Below are 17,139 nucleotides of genomic sequence, written 5' to 3' on the forward strand. Positions count from 1 at the left end.
GGGGAGAGAGAGAGAGAGAGAGAGAGAGAGAGAGAGAGAGAGAGAGAGAGAGAGAGAGAGAGGCCCTGGATTGCAGATCATTCGTGAAAAGGGCTTAAACGCTGCCCATCCCTCTCTCTTTTCCTAAATCAACCCCCCAACCTTGCTCTGTTTCTTGCTGAAGACCAGCAGAGAAACAGCAGGATTAGTGTTTGCTTATACAGCAGATAGTCTTATCATCTGCTGAAGGAAAAATACGTCTTTATCACCTGCTTAAACATTCCCAGTGCTGCTGTGTGACAACAACTACTGCTTTTGTGGAGAGAGAGAGAGAGAGAGAGAGAGAGAGAGAGAGAGAGAGAGAGAGAGGCCCTGGATTGCAGATCATTCGTGAAAAGGGCTTAAACGCTGCCCATCCCTCTCTCTTTTCCTAAATCAACCCCCCTACCTTGCTCTGTTTCTTGCTGAAGACCAGCAGAGAAACAGCAGGATTAGTGTTTGCTTATACAGCAGATACTTATCATCTGCTGAAGGAAAAATACGTCTTTATCACCTGCTTAAACATTCCCAGTGCTGCTGTGTGACAACAACTACTGCTTTTGTGTTAGGCAGGGAGCATTCACACAAAACTGACCATTCTGCCATCATTTACTCAACCTCATGTTGTTATAAACCTGTACAACTTCTCCTGAAGATATTTTGAATTTTATTTTGTGACTTGAAATAAAATGTTAACTGAAGAAAAATGTAAATGTATTTTATTTCAGGTAGAGGCCAAGGCAACATTTTTCATTTTCTTTTAGTGTAACTTTACACTGCCGTTCAAAAGTTTGGGATCAGTAAGATTTGTATTACTTTTTACTTCATTTGATAAAAAATACAGAAAAAACAACAACATTATGAAATATTATTACAATTTAAAATAACAGTGTTCTATTTTAATATAATTTAAAATGTAATTTATTCCTGTGATCAAAGCTGAATTTTCAGCATCATTACTCCAGTCTTCAGTGTCACATGATCCTTCAGAAATCATTCTAATATAACGATTTATTATCAATGTTGGAAACCGTTTTTGTGGCTTAATATTTTTTGGAACCTGTGATACCTTTTTCGGGATTCTTTGATGAACAAAAAGTTCAAAAAATTATTCAAAATAGACTTTTTTTCTAACAATATAAGTCTTTACTGTCACTTTTATCAATTTAACACATCTTTGCTGAATAAAAGTATTAAAAAAAGTATTTAAAAAAAAATCTGCTGACTCCAAACTTTTGAACGGTAGTGTATATTGTTACAAAAGATTTCAATTTTCTAACATCGCTAAAAAAATCCGTATATTAGAATGATTTCCGAAGGATCATGTGACACTGAAGACTGGAGTAATAATGCTGAAAATTCAGCTTTGCAACGCAGAAATAAATTATATTTTAAAGCATATTAAAATAGAAAACAGTTATTTTAAACTGCAATATTATTTCACAATTTTACTGTTTTTTTCTGTATTTTTGATCAAATAAATACAGCCATTTATTCACAATAAAACCAGAAATGCAATATGAACGTACTGTCAGTTTCCATTTCATGCAGACTTTTTGGCTAATCTGACAATGTTTTAGCTATCAATGCTACCAATAAGATTGCATTAAACACATTCTACCATATTTAAATCCATTCCAAAGATTTCCCCACCACAATCAGCATAGAAACTGGAAAAAAAAAGCAGACTTAAAAACGTAAAACTGTACTTTTCTGGCCAAATCCTTCGGAAAACGACAGAATTTGGACTAGATTTTGCAGATGATCTGAACTATAAATAATAGAGGGTGGAGATAGATATTTATAAAAAGCTATGTTTTCCAAAACAGTGCACGGGATGATTAAATTCTCAAGGTTATGGACTGGGCAGAAGACGCTACAATGCTAATCTGAAGGACACTTTGTTACAGAGATTTACTTCAGAGGCACATTAAAGAATGATTAACAATATGGCACATTAATAACACAATCTAATACATTACCTGAGCTGAATAATGACACTATTGTAGAGCTGCCCAGAGATAAATTGAACTAGTTTCATTATTGATGAACTTTTCCTATTGAACTGAATTGAAATGGAAACTTTTGAGCTAAATAATAACACTACTGTCTTTATTGTACTGTATTGCACGCTGTATTAAAGTGCTAGAAAAATAAATGTGACTTGACTACTTAACATTTTCGAATTCGATAATGCAAACTAATATTCATCACATCCAAGTATGTTTGCATACTGTATATTTAAATTTCAATAAAATGCTCTTTATACTCAAAATAGAGCTGGGCTGCCCTTAGGCATCATTTCATAAATATATTATGAATGTGCTATTTCTGGAAGGGCGTTACACAAACAGCCTGCAGAACAGAGGAAATTAATTCTTAATCATGATGGGTGGAATGAATGAGAGGAGAGAGAACCCACTATATCCGGCTGAAGCCTAAAGACCAGCGGGACGGACGACATCAGAGCGCTGAGGGAACTCAGAACAGAGGAACTCCACGACTGACGCACCTCCCGACTGCGAGGAATCCGGTGAATAGTGAACTGTGATTAAAAAATAAGAGAGAGGAAAACATATCATGATTGAGGTCATATCTATCATTTCAAATCCACAGTTCAAATGCTTGGAGAAAAAACCTCAAAGGATCTGCTGCCATCTCCTGGTCAAAGTAAGACACAACAGCATTCAGAATTTCTCACTTTTATTATCACAGAAGAAAGAAAATCATGTGGGTTTGGAATGAGGGCAGAATTGTAATTTTTGGGGGAACTATTCCTTTAATGGTGCACAGATATATTCAGTGTAGATCAATCACCTGAGAGGGTGAACCGCTTTTCTCCTGCTCTGCTTCAAATGTTCGGATCTTCTCTTCGCTCATTTTATCGGTGTCTGCGATCACATAGTGGCGAGGGTTATAAGACCGAGATAAACTCCCCATCAAACGGACAATTTCTGTTGTGTGTCCTCCTAGGTGAAACAGAAAATAAACATTTAAAGTTAATAATAATTGCCATTCATCAATATCTAAATTAGAATAATTTTATTATTATTATTAGGGCTGCACGATTATGACAAAAATCATAATTGTCGATTAGTCCCTTGAAATTGCGATTATTAATTACGATTATCACAATTTATATTGAATGATGTTTATACCATTGTTTGATGCAACTGCATGCCGTATTTTTATATGAAAATAAACAAGCTGAAAAACCTTTAGTGCTTTTTTTATAGTATTAAGCCTCAAATGTCAACTACACATCGGATTGGTTTCTTCTTTAAATTATAAAAATATGAATGGTATTATAATGTTATACTAAAACTAAAATTAAAATAATGGGGAAAACCCTTAAGATAACATGTAGAAAGAAAAAAACATATCTTAAGTGTGCAGGATAACATAAGTGGACTTTGAACGATTATGTAATTGTAATCGCGATTAGAAAGTCGATTAATTGTGCAGCCCTAATTATTATGATGTAAATATTGCTATATGGCAAATAAAATGGATATGAGCTTATTACCAACATCAAAATATTATGTTAAATCATATATAAGTAAAGGCGAAAGTGTTATAATCTAAATCCAATCACATCTAAATCACATTAATTGTTTGCTTTGTGTTCAGCAAATAATATATATATAAGATATATATCGATTAATTGTGCAGCCCTAATTATTATGATGTAAATATTGCTATATGGCAAATAAAATGGATATGAGCTTATTACCAACATCAAAATATTATGTTAAATCATATATAAGTAAAGGCGAAAGTGTTATAATCTAAATCCAATCACATCTAAATCACATTAATTGTTTGCTTTGTGTTCAGCAAATAATATATATATATATATATAAATTTCAGTATTAAAAGTACAAAAAAAAATCATTCAAAACATATCATTTGGTTTGAGGTTATTTTTCCATATAAAAAAACATGCACTAAATACACATTATATACACTATAATATATTATATAAAACGCTATTCTTACCTGATCCTGCGACCACCAGCAGTGACACAGAACCCTTCTGTCCTGGTTTATATTCAGATGCATGTCGTAAAATCCCAAATAATCGTAAAATGAACACTGTTATTAATACTACAGCAGCGAGAAGGACTCCACTCACCACGACATACAGTAATGCCATTACTTACCAAACTAAACGCTATCAAAAGTTAAGAATCAAATCTCAAAACGTTAGCAGTCAAAAACGAACACATTGATCATTTAAACTACTTTATCAACTAAAACTGTAATCAATGCTGTATTTTTGAGAATGGAATCATCAGTAGTACGCGTACAGCTGCTACGGAAAGTCATAAAGGACAAATTTTGATCACACTTTTCCATAATCGCGAGCTACATCTTTCAAAATAAATGTAAATACAAAGACCGAAAGGGGAACGGAGTGGCGTGACAGACACAGTGATGAAGCTGGTATGTGTGTGCAGTACACAAGCCACGGTTAAGACAGCTGACTCCACTGTGATGTGTCTCTCTATCTCTCACACACACACGCACACACGCGCACGCACGCACACACACAATGCGCAAAACTCTGCATTTGAACAGTCAATAGCAAATACTTAAGCTAATATCAAAACAGTAGCTGATTCAGAAGCGCCAGATTGTCATAGCAAAGTCAGAATTACCTCCTCTCCTAGGTTCACGAAACGGTCGTCCATAAAATGCATTGCTGTTCTGTTGTAAGTAATCTTAAAGATTCCTAATTGCATCTACTTCCGGAAGGCCAAATAAAGTGCTTTTGCTTTCGCCTAGAAACACACAGCGTCTCCCTGACATGCTGCTTCAACACTAACTGCGGTTACTGAAACCACGCCTTCTTTCTTTGCGTGAACATTTGGGCAACATTATACAAATATTTCCACATAGTGAGGTAGATATGTGGGGGCGTGTTAGAACGAGCTGTTTTAGGGGGCTTAACTTTGATAAAGAATATCTCTTTGGTTTTGAGACTTTAGTCTTTGCAACTTCAGGGATCTTATCTATGCACAATCAGCTGTGCATAGATAAGAGAAAGGAAAACTTGAAATCGCATCATATGACCCCTTTAAACACAATACAGTTCACTTTCAGCACACTCCAATAGTGGGGCATGTTGTCACACAATATGGGGTAAGTTGTCACAGTGGAGCCTTACTCAATTTTCAGTTTTCATTCTGTAAACAGTTATGAAACACACACATACACAAAGATCAATCAACATAATAAAATATAAATCCACAAATATTATAGTTAATAAAATATTTGAGATGCTTGTTTTCTCAGCTTACAACAAACTTTTTAGTTTTGAGGTAATTAATGCACTATTTTTAATTTGGGAATCAGGATCAAAGGAGCTGGATGATATCTTAAAACTGTTAACTCTTTGTGGCCTATTTCATCTTCACAAATGTAAAGTTACTGATTGTATGCCCAATTTTAGGATTTTTTTGTATTGATTTGAAATTATTTTCTTAATGTCTCTGCTCATCACTTAATAAGAAAGCTGCTAAAACTACTGTATTGATGGAAACAATATTGACTTTGATGTAAGGGTTACCTCCTGTGTATTCTTTGAAGTTGTAATTGGTAATTTTCCATTTAAGTTATTTTTTGTTTTAATTTATTTGATTTTTTAATTAAAAAAAATGATGTTTAACTTTTTATTTATTTGTTTTTGTTGTGTTTATATTTCATTTGAATGATTCTTTATGTATTTATTGTTTTGTATTCTGGGTGTGTGTATTTTATTGCTATGACTGTATCCCCTGTGAATGTTATATCTTCAATAAAAAAAAGAGCTAATCAATTCTTTTTCAGGCTCAGACTGCTTTAGTTAAGTTTATGGGGCTGTCAGGTGATGAAGACTTGTCAGATAAGAGGTGAGGTGAGCTAATCATAGACTGAAGACCCAGGTAAACAATGAATTAATCTTTTCTGTTTCTTATTGCAGTTTTGTATTGTTTGTAGTGTGATCAACGTTTGCGTCAGTAGACGTGTTAGGGAAGTAACACGTAACTTTAATTGTATTTTGCTAAAATGAACGAAATGACTCGAAAAAAGATTCATTCATTTTGCTGAACGAGACTCAAAGGTCCAAGTCTGTAAAATGATCCGAACTTCCCATCACTACTAATTAAAGCTTTAGTGTATTTATAGTGTGTGTTTATTAATGAACTTTATCAAATTAATTTGTTCATAAATACCCTGAGATGCTTTTATTTGGGTTTATATAATTCTTAAAGTGTGGTAACATGCTAAAGTCACACACAGACTTAAACATTCAGCACGTGAATCACAACAATGGCAACAATTCAATTTCATTTATCTTCATTACTTGTAACAATAACCATTTTATCTGCTCTTTTTGTTGTGCTACTACTGACACAAGACAGCAAATACAATTGTCAAATAAAATCAACAACTGTAAGACAAAGCAACTGTATAATTTATTCATGCCGCAATGCACTCTATACTAAGTCAAGAGTAAACCTAAATGAAAGGATCAAGTACCCCCTACAGTTCTTTTTTAGTTACTAGAACTCTCGTGTAAGTAAACTATACTAACTAAGCATCTGTTAGTACAACATACTATTCCTATTTCACTTTACTTCGTTTTTTCAAGGCAATCGGGTTGCATGCTTTTTTTAAGTAAGCCCAACTAATTAGATTTTACAGTGAACTAATATGATGTGAATTTGAATGGCATTTCCTGAATTCAGAACTAAACAAACAACATGCTGCTCAGAATCTTTCCGATGAATGTATTTATTTAAAGTTCTCTAATGTTCTATGGGTAGTTCTCGTGTTTGTTGTCTCATGGAAACCCAGTTTCCCTCAGTTGGCCCTCAGTTGTTTTGTCTGTGGTGCTCCGGTGGAAGTGCCGCACTTACGCTCAATTTGCCCACTTGAATGTCTTGTAAACTGGCAGACAGACATTAAATATGATTTAGACTCATTGTCACAAGCTCATTTGTTCATTCCAGCCGAGTTTACGGCCTATTCTGCCACTTCTGATCGCAAACTTTCTTGCTAAAACACCATGTATTTGTCACGATGAGTTTATATTATGTAATAGGAATGGCTCTTTTTGGCTGCATTATTGTAATTAGAGGAGACACTAAAACCTTTCACATCAGCTCACACACTGACCACCAGCAGCTGTGACTCCATTTATATAGAGAACATTGTCAATTACCATCTGATACTGCATTCAACAACTGCTCTCAAGATCAAATCTCTCTTTTTTTCCAGTCTCAAGTTTGCAAGGTTTGTGCTGGTTTGATGGGCTGTATGTGTCTCAGAGGAAGAGGATGGGTACTCTCCGGACCAGGGCCAGGAAAGTTTCCTGGATATAAATCACCTCTCACATCTACCTATAATGCATTCATTAAATAAGAGTTAATAAGGTAATAAGAAAATAATAATAATAAAACAAATAACAAGAGTTCTTAAATGAAAACATAATGATGGAAAAAATATTGACTTTGATGTAAGGGTTACCTCCTGTGTATTCTTTGAAGTTGTAATTGGTAATTTTCCATTTAAGTTATTTTTTGTTTTAATTTATTTGATTTTTTAATTAAAAAAAATGATGTTTAACTTTTTATTTATTTGTTTTTGTTGTGTTTATATTTCATTTGAATGATTCTTTATGTATTTATTGTTTTGTATTCTGGGTGTGTGTGTATTATTTTGCTAAGACTCGAGGGATGAACTAATCAATTCTCTTTCCGGCTCAGACTGCATTGGTTAAAGCGTATGGTGCTGTCACGTGATGAACGAACGACTAGGTGATGAAGACTTGTCAGATAAGAGGTGAGGTGAGCTAATCATAGACTGAAGACCCAGGTAAACAATGAATTAATCTTTTCTGTTTCTTATTGCAGTTTTGTATTGTTTGTAGTGTGATCAACGTTTGCGTCAGTAGACGTGTTAGGGAAGTAACACGTAACTTTAATTGTATTTTGCTAAAATGAACGAAATGACTCGAAAAAAGATTCATTCATTTTGCTGAACGAGACTCAAAGGTCCGAGTCTGTAAAATGATCCGAACTTCCCATCACTACTAATTAAAGCTTTAGTGTATTTATAGTGTGTGTTTATTAATGAACTTTATCAAATTAATTTGTTCATAAATACCCTGAGATGCTTTTATTTGGGTTTATATAATTCTTAAAGTGTGGTAACATGCTAAAGTCACACACAGACTTAAACATTCAGCACGTGAATCACAACAATGGCAACAATTCAATTTCATTTATCTTCATTACTTGTAACAATAACCATTTTATCTGCTCTTTTTGTTGTGCTACTACTGACACAAGACAGCAAATACAATTGTCAAATAAAATCAACAACTGTAAGACAAAGCAACTGTATAATTTATTCATGCCGCAATGCACTCTATACTAAGTCAAGAGTAAACCTAAATGAAAGGATCAAGTACCCCCTACAGTTCTTTTTTAGTTACTAGAACTCTCGTGTAAGTAAACTATACTAACTAAGCATCTGTTAGTACAACATACTATTCCTATTTCACTTTACTTCGTTTTTTCAAGGCAATCGGGTTGCATGCTTTTTTTAAGTAAGCCCAACTAATTAGATTTTACAGTGAACTAATATGATGTGAATTTGAATGGCATTTCCTGAATTCAGAACTAAACAAACAACATGCTGCTCAGAATCTTTCCGATGAATGTATTTATTTAAAGTTCTCTAATGTTCTATGGGTAGTTCTCGTGTTTGTTGTCTCATGGAAACCCAGTTTCCCTCAGTTGGCCCTCAGTTGTTTTGTCTGTGGTGCTCCGGTGGAAGTGCCGCACTTACGCTCAATTTGCCCACTTGAATGTCTTGTAAACTGGCAGACAGACATTAAATATGATTTAGACTCATTGTCACAAGCTCATTTGTTCATTCCAGCCGAGTTTACGGCCTATTCTGCCACTTCTGATCGCAAACTTTCTTGCTAAAACACCATGTATTTGTCACGATGAGTTTATATTATGTAATAGGAATGGCTCTTTTTGGCTGCATTATTGTAATTAGAGGAGACACTAAAACCTTTCACATCAGCTCACACACTGACCACCAGCAGCTGTGACTCCATTTATATAGAGAACATTGTCAATTACCATCTGATACTGCATTCAACAACTGCTCTCAAGATCAAATCTCTCTTTTTTTCCAGTCTCAAGTTTGCAAGGTTTGTGCTGGTTTGATGGGCTGTATGTGTCTCAGAGGAAGAGGATGGGTACTCTCCGGACCAGGGCCAGGAAAGTTTCCTGGATATAAATCACCTCTCACATCTACCTATAATGCATTCATTAAATAAGAGTTAATAAGGTAATAAGAAAATAATAATAATAAAACAAATAACAAGAGTTCTTAAATGAAAACATAATAATAATTTATTACTATCATTGTTATTATTTACCAATAAATAATATAATGTATGATATAATATAATAATTCACCCAGTATATATTACGATATTGGAATTTAAGCTTGAAAGATACAAAAAAAATTATACTAATATTCTAATAGCAATAAACAATAATAGTATTTTTTATTTAACAATAAGTACAATAAATTAAATTCACAAATTAATATATTACGGTGTTCTCTTGTTCACTCAATATGATGATTTTGGAATTTAAGTTTGAAGGATACAAAAAAATTTTTATTACACTAATATAGTTTCATATTATTATATATTATTATTAATATAATAAAGAAATGCATGAATGGATAAGTTAGTGTTCATCAAATATATCTCATGCTATTGAAATGCAAGCTTGAAGTATACAAAAAAAAATCTATAATTATGATGATTAATAAGAACAGTACACCCAAATTCCACAAGGTTTTTCAATCACAATGGGTCACAATTGGTCTAACTTGACTGGGCCAGCAGATATTTGGCTCAAAGGGAAATGTTTTTGGATTGAACTGCCTACAGCCTGTTTAGAGAATCTGTCATGCTCTGATTAATAACTCTGTGATGTAGGTTAGAACTTCAGTCAAAAGCTCTCAAACTTTATCTAATGCCTTATCGGAGTACAGCGAGATTCCCAGCACTTTTAAAAAGGCTCAGCAGGACATGAGGTATGTTTGCCTACAATAATTCTTACATGCACCACAAGGGGACAGACTGCACAGGGCATTGTGGTTCAAATTCCACAACACAAGCCCTTGGACGAAAATAGAGTTTGATGATAATTAGTGTGAACATGCGCTGCTTTGATGTTAAAGATCTCCTATCTCAACTTCTTCTCTGCACCCACCAGAACATCTTTTACAAGATTTCCATGCCCATGTTTAAAATTTCTCACGTCAATAACACAAGAATTTACAAGCTGCTTGTGTAGAGAGACTCTGACCTTTGCACCACATTCCAGACTATTACTGTGGACATATTACAACTTCCTTCACATACAACCGGATATGAAGGCTGACCATTTCACACTGACGTCACTGACTTCATTTCTCACTGATTTCAGTCAATCATTTCTCAGTAACAACCTCTTCCCTCTGTCCAGCAGCAGCTTTTTTTTTAACTATTAAAGGGATAGTTCAGCCAAAATCCTTCATTTATCAACCCTCAAATTGTTCCAAACCTATAGAAGTTTCTTTATCTGTGGAACATAAAAGAACATATTTTGAAGAATGTTGGTAACTAAACAGTTGATGGTCCCCATTGACTTAGAGTTTACTGAAAACGCAGGGTACATACAACTCAGGAGCAAAATCAAACAACTAGTAACAAAGTTGACCGGACCAGGAATAGAGGAACAAACAGGAACTAATATACATAGGATAATTAATGTAAACACGGCAGAGCAGGGAGCTCGGGAGGCCAAGGCCCATGCCCTAGCCCCCGCCCCGACCTCTACGGCTCCACATACCGCTCCAACCTCCGACCAGCATGCCGCAAACCCCACAGCTTGTCCTCAGCCGTCCTCTGTTTTGGTCCGGTCATCTGTCACATTTCGTTGTGGCAGGGAGAACGCAGGAGTCTCAAACATCACTTGAATAGAGTTTAATTCCGAAAACGCAGGGTACATACAACTCAGGAGCAAAATCAAACAACTAACAACAAAGTTGACCGGACCAGGAAAGAAGGAACAAACAGGAACTAATATACATATGATAATTAACAAAACATGTGTATAGAATAATCAATCAACTCAACGATAACAGGAAAACGACCATAAAAGGAGACTCAGGAACAAGGACAGGGGTAAAACACAACACTGACAGGTCTCTCTTCTCAAATATTAAATGCACACATTTTATTTACAAAAGTTGTGATTATTTAATGTTTCAAATGTAATTTAAGACTCCAATATGAATGTGCTGAGACAGAATGGCGGATCAAACACTAAACCAAACTAGTTTGTCTGGATTAAGACATGCCAAGAGTCCTGTTGCAGGTTGCCTTTCTATTTGCACAAAGCTCCTGTTGTATGTGGATCTGGCAAAAGCACCACAGGGTGTATCCAGACCTTGGGGAGTATTCAGAAATAATCTACAGTTTCAGCAGTGAAAGGAGAGGATCATGGATCTTAATGCTGTTATTGACGCACTTTACTAAGCAAAGCACAATCAACTTTTTTTCTTTTTTTTTTTGCATGTGTAAACATGAACAAGTTTTAATATGGCTAATTACATAGTGAGTCAATCATTCCCTAGAACAGTTTTTGGCAACTTCCTTGCTTATTTGTTTCGTCTTTGTTCATGTGACTGTTGGTTTGACTAGTAGGTTGGATGGAGCAACTTTCAGGTTGACACACATGTCTGCTGTGATACAGGGCTGACTGATGTATCACACTGATAAGTATCATGCCCGGCATAGTCCCACGCTTCTGTTGTAAATCCTTTTAAGGCATTTAGTTGTGCTTTAATGGATGTGGGGTTGGTAGGTCACGGTCACCCACCAATGATGTGGGCTTAGTGATTAGGATCATTGCTGAAAGATCTTGTAAACTAGTTTGATGCATTTTGAAAGAAAAAAAACAGATTTTGTTGAATTTGTTACTAAGCAAACTAAAAACGAATAGGAAATGGTTTTCTGACATAGCAGATCAGAGCTCATTGGCTTAGAACAACTGTTTTATTTAGTTCTTGTCGAAAAATTGAGTTCTTTATTGAGTTCTCGGAGTTCTACAAGAGTCATTTGTTCGTGAATTGGGCTACATGCTGTATGTTTTTGATTCCCTGAAAGAACCGCCTCATGAGAGTCATTTGTTTGAGAATCAGACTACAGTAATCAGGCTGTATATTTTTTATCCACCAAAAGAACAGCCTCATAAGATGTGCGGTGTAGATGTGCGGTGTAAACCAGTTCTGTAAAATTGTCTTTGTTGCAGCTGTAAAACCAGCAAAAAACATTCGGTCCCACTTTATATTAAGTGGCCTTTACTATGTACTTACATTTAAATTAATAATTTGGTACAATGCTCTTATTGTGTACATACATGTTTTTATATTGTACTTAGCCTATATTTTAAAAAATACCTGCGTGTAATTACATTTATAATTACACTGTTGACCCATCCCTTACACCTTAACCCACCCTTAAACCTACCCATACCACCAAACCTGTCCCTAACCTTACCCATATCCCACCTCAATAGCAGCAAAAGTGTTTTGCAATACAATATGAACACAATAAGTACATTGTACTTATTTTTTTATGTAAGTACATAGTAGTTAAGGCCACTTAATATAAAGTGGGACCCAGCATACTTTTTTTGTATTGAGCTTAAACAGAATCCAGAATCATCATTAAGAAGACATAAACCTGGCTTAACCATGTATTCAATTTGTAGTAAAGAGGGTAAAACAAAGTTTACATGTCCACAGATTATTGACAATAGGACACTGCCAAAACATATGAAGAAAGGTGCCTGATGACGCAGTTGTAATTTGGTTGTAGTTTCATTTTGAATCTTTTGAAAGGAGTTATATGCTCTATGAATAACTTTGAAATGTATAAGACGATGAGCCAAGTTTTTAGAGGTTAAACTGAGGTTAGACCACACCCTCTTCGCTGTATGGCTTTAATTTACCAAAAATAACAGGTTTTTGATTCACACACAAAAAAAAGCATCTCGTAAGAGTCATTATTTCGTGAATTGGACTACACTGTTCGCGCTGTAGGCCTATGTTTTTGATTCTCCAAAAAGAACTGCTTTATAAGAGTCGTTGTTTGAGAATCGAACAACAGTGGTCGCACTTCATGTTTTTAAATTACTAAAACTAACACGCTCTTAAGAGTCGATACGTGAATAACTGAAGCCCGTGAGGACGACTCATTGGAAAGATGTTTCGCCATTATTTCGCGGCACATAATATGTAATGCATTACATTCAAAACAGACTCTGAATTCACATTCAAAACTCAGATGAAACAGTGGTTTAGTTTACAGGGGGGCTGTAAACTTGAAAGGCAGACATATAGCCTACCTTGACTCATTTACCTTTTAAGGGGTCATATGATGCTGCTAAAAAGAACATTATTTTGTGTATTTGGTGTAATGAAATGTGTTTATGCAGTTTAAGGTTCAAAAAACACATTATTTTCCACATACTGTATATTATTGTTTCTCCTCTATGCCCCGCCTTTCTGAAACGCGCCGATTTTTACAAAGCTCATCGGTCTGAAAAGCGAGGTGTGCTCTGATTGGCCAGCTATCCAGTGCGTTGTGATTGGCCGAATACCTCAAGCGTGTGACGGAAATGTTACGCCCTTACCATACTGTGATGCCCTGTCCGGCCGGAGCGACAAGACAAAAACATTAAAGGCAGGGTAAGCGATTTCTGTTAGCCAATGTTGATATTTGAAATCACCAAAACAAACACGCCCCTACCCCAAAAGGGTCTTGCCCCTATTTTGATAGCTCTGCCCCACATATACATACGCAACCCAGGCGACGATTAGTTCTGTGAAACAAAGCAAAACCAATGTTACACCGTGTCTCCACCTGACGTGAGAGGCGCGGCGCAACAAATCCCCAACAGAAAACTGCTGCCGGGTTCTATTTATGACGTGTTGACACCAATTTCAAATGGTTTTCAACGGTCGTTTGATCGCGTCCAGTGTAGGCAGACTTTAGCTGTTGCGGCGCAGACACGGTGTTACTCACCTATTGAGAAGAAACAAAGCAACCTCAGCATCCGATCGCAGGCCTCCGCTCCTCGAGTTCTCTCCAGCGCTGGAAAGCTGATCCAATATTTACACGGGTCCTACTTCTTGCCTTATCGTTCCGCAGACGTTTTCCTCTTTTGTTTTTTATCCCCGATCTTTCTGTCACTCGGCTCGGCTAATGTCCGTCCCGTGCTCTGAAAGCTCTCTCCTCCACGTCACATGCCACTTATTGCTGATTGGCTACAAGTTTGTTTTGCTATTTGGCCCGAATCAGTTTTCTAAAGTGTTTTTGAAAAATTACATACCCTACCTTTAAAACCCATTATAAACAAGGCATTTGTTGCATCCAGTGGGGACATAATTACTGATTATAATGACTTATACTGTCTTTTTACGCGTTGCGTTGCATCGCGCAGCGTAAACATAAAACCATGTCTCCATTTGTGATCGGAGAAATGACAAACAACAAGCGCTATTCTACACTGCTCAAAACTCGCGTTTGAATCGTCAGTGGCAAATTCTTTAAATATAAAAAAACGTACTTACAGTCTGTGAGTCAGAACAGCCAGCATTGTAGTCTAACGTTACTCTACCAGGATCAGGAAACAGTCCTCCACAAAATGTGCTGCTCACAAATGAATATTTGGGTTGAAGTGTTCTGGAACAGTGTTGTAAATACAACTTAACCACTGATTTCTACTCATGTCCTCTTTTGGAAGGCCAAACAAAGTAGTTTCGCTTTCAAAGCAGAACACAGCATCACACACGGCGGCCTTGAGTGAGCGGAGGCCTGCGGGCTTGAGAACGGCGCGGCCGGCGGATTCGACGAAGGAGCGTCCGGAGGGCTTGCAGAAACCACATGTGACGACCCCGGGCTGGACTCCGCTTCATCCATGGTGAAAGCTGATCCGGCGATCCACAGCACGAAGTTGATGTATTTCCTCAGCGACCAGCACTGATCAGCTCTAGGCATGACGAAGCAGAAATCGTCCTCTTTTGGAAGGCCAAACAAAGTAGTTTCGTTTTCACAACGTCTCCACGGCATGGCGGTGGCGGCAATAATACTACAGCGAGAATAAAAGTTACGCCTTCTTTCTTTGCGTGAACATTTGGGCAGCGTTATGCAAATCTTCCCACATCGTGACATAGACATGTGGGGGCGTGTTAGAACGAGCTGTTTTAGGTAGGCGTGGCTGACTTTATAAAGAATATCTCTTTGGATTTGAGACTTTAGTCTTTGCAACTTTACAGATCTTCTTTATGCACCAAGAGCTTGTAACACTTCAAAGAGAAAGAAAAAACTGAAATTGCATCATATGACCCCTTTAATTGGATGTAAGCAAAGGACTGTGAGAAAAACACCTCCACATATGAACTCAGTGACATTTAATATACCAAGAGGAGTCTAAATACTCTTCAGTCTCACTCCTACATATTCATAGGCCTACCATTTCCATCCTGCATGCACTGCATGAGCAAGCAGTGACTCCTCTTTGTCTCTCATCATAATAGTGCTGCAGTGAGCAGAACGGTGATGTCATGCCCCGTCAGCAGCTCTGAGTGGATAGCTGATGACATGAACCATGATGAAGAAGGCTCTGGAATGTGGTGACCCTGTCAGGCCTCCATCTATGTCCACGCCTGATAAAGATGTCACTCCTCAAATCCATTCAGGGATTGTAATGTCTGCTTTGGCACTTACCTCCCATTCAAGGATGTTGTTTAAGTGGTTCTTCCTTATCTAATTCATTGTGAATTTAAACAAGCCCAGTTCTTTTCCTTGAAGACATTTCCCTTGAGGCCCCAGATAGAATTTAGCTGAAATGAGGGACTCTATAGCCTTCTTCACAGGAAACTAGACAGATTTTGAAGACCAGCGTCTGAAGTATACTGTGAGAAAAAGCTGAACACTGGACAGAAGTGATATAGGCATGAGCTCTAGAGATTGAGGGGCCGCAAAAATTATGTGAACTTCTGATGCGTGGTTATCTGGTTTATTCCCCAGATGTGAAGTGAAATTATCAATGCTGGCCACCCAGAATTTTCACACCAAATCCATATTTTTAGTTCCAATATAGTTCCATTATTATTTTTAGCCTTTAACTAAACAAATACTAATTACAATGAATCATCAGTATCGAGCAATTTAATATTGGGGTAACACTTTACAATAAGTGTTAAATTACATCTTTCTTTCTTTTTTTTTTGAAAAACTGATGTGATGTATGGATAATCAAGTAAACCTACTGTATGTTGCTTCAGTCCAGTAATTGTTCATGTTGAAATATTAGTAACAAAATAAAAGTTATGCTCACATTTACTTTATAAAAATCATGAAATACACTGCAAGAAAAAATGTGTGGCATGACCTCAAGTGGACATTTTTTAGAACTGTACTAAAAGTCCTGAACTATCAATCAGAAAACAGAAGGCATGTAGAAGATTTTTTCAACAAAGTTTTATCTAGAGTAATCTCTAGAGCAGTGATGGGCAAACTTGGCCCTTCCAGGCCACTTTCCTGCAGAGATTTGATCCAACCCTGAGTTTGATAAGGCTTGGAGCTAAACTCTGAAGGAAAGTGGCCTGGAAGGGCCAAGTTTGCCCACCCCTGCTCTAGAGAGATTAGAACATCATTTGCAACCACCTAGCAATCTTAACCAAAGTCACATGTTGGCAGAATGTGGTGGCAAAATTTAAAAATGTATCTTTTTTTTGTATCCGATCTTTAAATCTGAGAGTTTATTTGAGTCAGAAACCTGAAACGCTGTCCATGAGGCTCCATGAGGAATTCACCACTGAAGTGGAGGGATTTGGCCCCTTTGAGGCCCCATTGAGCCCCAACATTGCTCACTCGCTCAGAGGATTTTCCACTAGAGTTCCTCTAATCTCATCATTTAATAAGCAAACCAGACACATACTGCACTGATAACAAAGACTATTAAAATGTTGGTTTAATGA

At 36.5% G+C, this 17,139-nt stretch overlaps 1 protein-coding gene across 4 annotated transcripts in view; it reads right to left on the bottom strand.

Annotated features, from left to right (window-relative positions):
* Nucleotides 1-4,332, bottom strand: part of LOC107590282 (calponin-3-like) — a 32,963-nt gene extending 28,631 nt beyond the window's left edge. For 2 of the 4 annotated variants that reach the window (XR_001609763.1, XM_016278992.1), the window contains exons 1-3: nt 4,018-4,332; nt 2,836-2,987; nt 2,441-2,563 (exon numbers count right to left, since the gene is read on the bottom strand). Coding sequence is in view for 3 of the 4 variants with exons in the window: in XM_016278992.1 (XP_016134478.1) it covers nt 2,441-2,563; nt 2,836-2,987; nt 4,018-4,174 (432 nt within the window). In the remaining variant the exon portion in view is untranslated. The remainder of the gene's footprint in view (nt 1-2,440; nt 2,564-2,835; nt 2,988-4,017) is intronic. The other 2 variants (XM_016278991.1, XM_016278990.1) reach the window with 2 other exon arrangements.
* Between the last annotated feature and the right edge of the window lie 12,807 nt (nt 4,333-17,139).

The sequence above is a fragment of the Sinocyclocheilus grahami genome, unplaced genomic scaffold (genome assembly GCF_001515645.1).
Source record: "Sinocyclocheilus grahami isolate Dianchi unplaced genomic scaffold, SAMN03320097.WGS_v1.1 scaffold126.1, whole genome shotgun sequence".
Taxonomy (NCBI): Eukaryota; Metazoa; Chordata; class Actinopteri; order Cypriniformes; family Cyprinidae; genus Sinocyclocheilus; species Sinocyclocheilus grahami.